A 6,675-nucleotide genomic window follows, 5' to 3' on the forward strand; every position below is an offset into this window, starting at 1 on the left:
TGGGATTGAAGATGCATATCATATTTTGTTGACTTGCCCTTTTGCGAAAGAGGTATGGGAATGGACCTTTCAGTGGTGTAATATAGACATCCCTTTGGGCAACTCGGTGGCTGATTTTATCGTTTCTGTTGGGAACTGGATCGGGAGTCCAATACAGAAGAAGGACCTAATTACGATCTGCTATGGAACCCTTTGGTTAATTTGGAAGGCGAGATGTGATAGAATTTTCAAGCAGTTACGGATTTCCCCGATATTGGTTGCGGACAATGTTACATCATTATCCTTCACTTGGATTAAACATCAGAGATCTCAATGTCAGTATAAATGGGTTGATTGGTGTGTGTGCCCTAACTTGGGTCGATGATTACCCTTCTAAACAATGAACTTGTGTATCTTTGTACTTGTATATCTTTTGTGCTCCGTCTAGCTATTGGTTAGGCGTGAGTTATTTTTCTAATAAGATATTTGCCGGTTTAAAAAAAATCTATAATAATAAGTTTGAAGAAACTAAATTAGAATGTCTATATAATATATAATAAAATGAAGTGTATATATAATGTTTTTGTATCATTTTCTTCAAATGAGATATATCGTAGTGTGTCAGAAATGTGCCAGATGCAATGAGTAAATGGTGAACAATAATGACTTTTGTCTTTATTTTATTTATTTGTTTGAATTTGAAAATGAACTACTTCTGTTCTTGATTTCGCCCAATACCAATTAATAAATGACCTAATTTTCCCGCCAAACAGAACTTTGATCGATCGCTTGTAAAAAAGACTAAAAGATGCTTAAGTATCTCTGTCAAACCCTAAAATCATCACCCAGAAACCCCAAATCAATGATTCCAATTTCTCATTTCCAAAACCGCAAGAAAACCCAACTCTCGAATCCGGCCATAGATTTCATATTGGATGAATGTGCAGACCTCCCGTCATCAAACCCCATTAAAAAACCAACACAAGATACACCGAAAACCGCAGAACCAGTTGACGCTGAAACCTCGAGTATTGTGATTTCACATCACTGGCCGGAATGGGTTGTGTTGATGCAGAAGCTGATGAAAAACGGTTACTTCGATGTCGTCGGGAATCCATTTCGAAGTGGAGAGTTGATCCATGGGAAGGGTTGTAATCAAATTCGAACCGCTTGTCTTAACTTTGCTCGTGATCGGCCTGATCTCATGAGGTATATAACATTGCTCTTCATTTGTTTTTAAGTTACGACGCTTCTGAGCTGAAGCACACCACGTGTTTGACAATAATCCTCTGTGAAACTTCTCCACCTCTTACTTATCCACTTATCACGGCTTTGTGATTCAGTTACTTGACGAGAGGGGACATACACGCGGTTGCCGGATCTGGCTGCCCCAGCATAGATCGGAAAGTTGTGAACTCTGGCAAACGGCTAAGGGCACACATGGGTATTCACGAAGGAAATGTACGTGAGAATCTTTGTTTATATTTAACAAAATATACAAGAAATAACAAACGATTTAACAGGTTTGCAGCAGTTGCATTTTGAGGGGAAACTGTGAGAGAGCATATGTGAAGCCACGTGAAGATGAAGGTGGTCGGACTGTTGATGTGATGCGTTTTGTACTCACCTATGGCCTTCATCGTCTCAATGATTCACCAGATAATGAACCTTTTACGAACAAAAGGTTTGAGGAAGCAATCAGAAGTTTAATCAGAGATATGGTGAAGTATAGCAAGGAAAAACTTGATTTTTATACTTCAAAACGTGCTCCATCTGTTCAGAGAAATACAAAAAATCGTTGTGAATTCCATGAAAGACTTGAAACATCAGGAGACAATTGGGATCACGTTGAGCTGCAAAGGGGAGATTGGCTATGTAAAAGGTATACTAACTTTTGTAATTCTTAGTATTTGATTTTTAGAGGTAAATCTTGATTTCTAATTTTGTTTTTAAGTTGATATTATTCGATAAACAGATGCAGTTTTCTAAATTTTGCCAAGAACACAAGATGTTTGCAGTGCCATACAAACCCACCAAAGAGACAACTCAATCCAGGGGAATGGGAGTGTGACTCGTGAGTTCTTCTTCTTCCCTTTCCAAACTCCATATAATACTTCCTTGACCTTACTTAATAAGAGTCCCACTTAAACCAGCATTGTTTAGTTCATACTAGTGTTAATTGTTAAATGCAAGAAATAGCAACATACTTTTCATTTAGGGTTAATTACGTAAATACAATTTTCCATGTAGCATTTCATGTTTTTCGACAATATTAAACAAATTTATATCCACCACACAAAAAACCTTTAAAAAAAATTCTATTTCGAAAGTATTCTGCTATGAACTCACTCAATTCTTAATATGAAAAAGCAATAATTCAATATGCAACACAGAGAACAGATTAGATATTCACTCAATAGTATTCTAATGATTAAGAACAAGGATAATTTGGCATATTCGAGAAACCACTATCCCAAAAGGTACCAAGACTAGATTTTCACAAAAGATAGATGATGATACCTGCACTCTCACTTCCCTCTTATAATCATTGTTGCAACAAACTAAATAGAAAAAATACCCAAAATACCCCTCCCACCAAAAGATGCTTTTTTTTTTTTTTTGTGATTTCCCATAATACCCTTTTCTACAAAATGTAAGATTAAGTGAATGCTTAGCATATTCATGATCCAGTTTTCATCCAATTACAACCAACCTAACATACGATGAATAATCTAAAAATCATACACTTCAAAGAATAAAATTTCAATCAAAATACGTTAGTTACTGTAAAAGTTCATGCACTTTACAGTTCAAAGTTCATAATAATAAAACATACTTCAAAGTTTAAAATAAAACATGATTGTTTTATATATATGTATTTTTGTAATTTATTTTATTTTTATCTTTATATATATATATATATATATATATATATATATATATATATATATATATATATATATATATATAGACACACACTAGGTGTGAAACCCATGAACTACATGGTTTGATCAAAAAAAATTATATATGAAGATATAAACTTTAAATATTTTTAGTAAAAAAAACATAAAATATCAAAGTGTAAACATTAAATATTTTTCAAAATATATATACAAACAAAATGATGAATAAATAAATAATTCAATTTATATTAATAAAACAAACTATGGAAAAATAATTATATTTTGACCATATAACATTTTTTTTTTAGTTTGTCAATAAAAAGCAACAAAGTTTGATTATTTTTTTTATATAGAGCATTTTGCCTAAAATGACAATGAACTTAAAAAAAAAACATGTCAATTTTGAATTATATATATTGAAGAAAACATATTAAATTTTGAAAATATAAAGAAACAAATTAATGACACATTAATTACTTTCTATAACCTAAAAATTAGATAGTTAATTAAGAAAAAAATAAAAAATTACCGACAAGTGGAAATTAATTTTTAAGAATTAACCACAAAATTACGTGTGTCCAAACGCATAATAAATTGACAAGTGGCAAAAAGTTCTTTATTTATTGGATGGGTATAGCTTTTAATTATGGATTTTAATTTAATTGCAGTGGTCGGTTTCTGTTAGAAATTTCAAAACTTCTAAAATATATTGAAACTGACCAACATTTTGGCTCCATGTATAAAAGACAGTCAAAATATTAGATGTACATTTTTGTGGTTATCTATATTAGCATATTCTATTTTCATTTCTACAATTCTACTATACATCTAGCACTTTAGAATTTTTTTTTTTCATTAAGTCCTTATACTTTAAATTATCTACCAACCAGTTTATAGCATTGTACATCTATTTTTATTTTTACTATTAAGAGATCATACTTGTCTCACCAAATGATCAAACTGTGAACAAACATCACAAAACCACCATCTATGTTGCAAAATAAAGTTTGTTAACTATCTTTTTAATGATGTCTTATTGCAAAAAGAGAAACAAATGCGATTTTTTCTTCTTTTTAATGATGTCCATTCATAAAACAATTTGGTAAACGTCTATTTTAGAAAATGAGTTTATATTGTGATAGATGTTCGAAAGGGTCATTTGGTGTAAGGACACCACCCGTTTTGGGAAATCATTTTACTGATTAATATTTTCCAACTTACAAGATAATCTTGTTATAGAAAGATTAAAAAAGATGATGTTTTCATAAACATATTTATGAGTACGTTGCTATTCTTGCATTTAACCCTTCATAATACATAATTTTCATTAAAAAATAGAATTCATTTTCACTAAATCAAGTTTACTAGGTTCTGAGTTTGTCTTGGTAATTAACTAATTATGATGTGGTCTTTATGCCAAGAAAGATGATAAAAAATTTCCCCCATGTTTAAAACAAACTTTTGGTTCTCACATTCGTTTTGCAGATGCAACTACATAAACTTCAGGAGAAACACAGCATGCTTGAAATGCGATCATAAACGCCCAAAAGCATTCAGATAGTTGGATTTGGATTCGATCAAAAGATGAGAGTAATTTTTCATATCACAACAAGTATACATACATGTATCACTGTGTTTTGTTCTATTCTATTCTATACAACATGTAAATAATAATATGAATACAACAATCCATTTTTTACTATTACATCAACCTGTTTTGTTATCGATTCTGTAGAAATTGGTCAACGTCTTTCCGTCAAGCTCCTTCCTGAAAAATCTTCCGATGTAATCTGCATATGTAAATTCCTTGTAAACCGCCGGTTTCTCAGCAGATATCACCTCCGGGAACGGCCCATACGTGCCCTCTCGGTTGCTTGGATTGAAAAACACGGCAACAGAGACACGTGCACCTTCAACAGGGTTTGCCAATACTCGATGTTCCACGCTTTTGTATTCATCATTAGACATCATCTATGCCATAAATTAATACAATTTTTTATATACGATTCCGATCATGTGTTTCGATTAATTTATATATAAAACAAACGTACCTGAAGCAGATCGCCGATGTTGATAACAACGGCGCCGGGGACTGCCTCGACGTCAGCCCAGTCGTCACCACACTTGACCTGCAACAATCCACCGACCTCGTTCTGCACCAGGACGGTTAGTGCGCCGGGATCGGTGTGGGCGGTGAGCCCCACCGTGAGATCTGGCTGTGGGCACCGGGGATAATAATGGGAAGCATCTACCCTTGCTTCCAAAAATGATAACTCCTTTAACCTGTCGCTCTTTACTCCCAATCCTTGGCATAAAATCGACATCAATTCTTCTGCTAACCCCACCGCCGCCTTGTCCCACTCCTTCAGTGCCTCCCTACACATTTCCGGCACCGCATCCCAATCCGGTTCTACGGGCGCCATCCTCACCTGAATAATCAATCATAAGCGTGTTATAGAATCAAGTTGATTACTGTAAGAATCGCTTGGATCTAACCTGAAGCGTGTCTCTCCAGCTCGCAGCTTTTGACTGGTACAAGTCAAAATTTGTAGAATAAGCTGCTCCTTTCCCTGCTTCTCTGTGATAGAATTGCATCTTATACTCCGTCGGTTGCTCAAAGAAACTCTTCAGACCATTAAGAACAGAATCGATTAGTGTTGTTGGAATGCTATGATTGACGATCTGGAAAAACCCTAGTGTGGAAGCTGATCGTCGAATTTCTTCAACAACGGTTGATCTTTCTGCAGATAAGTCGATGACAGGCACGGTTAATTTCGGTCGGTTTTTAGGTTTTGGACCAGGGAGATTCTCCGGTGGTTGGTGGAAGAAGCTGGGGATGGTGGTGACGCCGGAATCTACTAATCCCTTTACGCCGATTTTTGATTCGTCGAATTTTTTCACTTCTGATAGACGATCGTAGCCGTGTTCACTAGTAACTGGCGCCATGGATGCGATGATACGGAAGGGTTGTGATTCGACGGAGATGGCGATGGACTTTGTGGTATTAAAGTTGAAGACGCTACTGGTATGATGAAGTTTGGTTTTACAAGTGTATGTATTGACAATTTGGCATTTTGCAGTTTGATAGGAAAAAGATTTATCTTTATCTAAACTAGGAAAAGACCCGGGTCTTTCTTTTTAGAAAAATAAGGGTAGAATAATATGATAGTCGAAAACTACAAAAAAAAAAATAAAGAAAAATGATTAATTTTAGCAACTTTTTAGAAAACATTTGACAAAGTCTGAATACTAAAAAGTTCGGGTTAATAATAGAATAAAAAAAGTATCAAAATAGAATAACCTTGAAAAATGAGAGACAAAACTGTAAATGGATTAAAAAAACGGAGCACTTTTGAGAAAATATAAAAAACATGTGATAAAGTCAAAACTGAATATTTTAGAAAACAAAAATAAATGATACAAAAATGCGGTAGATGAAAACGATAAAGAATAAAGAAAAATGGTTGTAAAGAAGTAAAAGTGAAAGTTTAGTGACAAAAATATAAAGAAGTAAAAATAAAGTGCCAAAATTCTAAAGAGAAAGAGTTTGTTGAAAATTTAGTGGTCAAATTATAAAAAAGTAAAAATATAGTGGTTAAAAGTGAAAATTTAGTGACAAAAATATAAAGAAGTAAAAATAAAGTGTCAAAACTATAAAGAGGAAAAATTTGTTGAAACTTTAGTGGCAAAATTAAAAAAAAATAAACATAAAGTGTTAAAATTATAAAAGAATAAAAAAAAGGGTTTAAAAGAAGTAAAAGTGAAAGTTTAGTGATAAAAATATAAAGAAGTA

The 6,675-nt window shown here is 33.3% G+C and overlaps 2 protein-coding genes across 2 annotated transcripts; one reads left to right on the forward strand and one right to left on the reverse strand.

Moving 5' to 3' along the window:
- Window positions 1-688: 688 nt before the first annotated feature.
- LOC145101138 (zinc finger protein VAR3, chloroplastic-like) lies at window positions 689-4,885 on the forward strand. The gene is made up of 5 exons (XM_079038310.1): window positions 689-1,188; window positions 1,323-1,440; window positions 1,503-1,861; window positions 1,955-2,053; window positions 4,368-4,885. Exons 1-5 carry the CDS (start codon window positions 788-790, stop codon window positions 4,441-4,443), a joined length of 1,053 nt encoding a protein of 350 aa, XP_078894436.1. The 5' UTR covers window positions 689-787; the 3' UTR covers window positions 4,444-4,885.
- Window positions 4,455-5,828, reverse strand: LOC145101139 (1-aminocyclopropane-1-carboxylate oxidase homolog 1-like). The gene is made up of 3 exons (XM_079038311.1): window positions 5,379-5,828; window positions 4,934-5,311; window positions 4,455-4,853 (listed from the first exon to the last, which is right to left on the reverse strand). The coding sequence occupies exons 1-3, from the start codon at window positions 5,826-5,828 to the stop codon at window positions 4,590-4,592; spliced, it is 1,092 nt and encodes a 363-aa protein (XP_078894437.1). The 3' UTR covers window positions 4,455-4,589.
- Window positions 5,829-6,675: the final 847 nt, after the last annotated feature.

Source organism: Lactuca serriola, chromosome 4 (genome assembly GCF_051521515.1).
Source record: "Lactuca serriola cultivar US96UC23 chromosome 4, Lser_US96UC23_V15, whole genome shotgun sequence".
Classification (NCBI taxonomy): domain Eukaryota; kingdom Viridiplantae; phylum Streptophyta; class Magnoliopsida; order Asterales; family Asteraceae; genus Lactuca; species Lactuca serriola.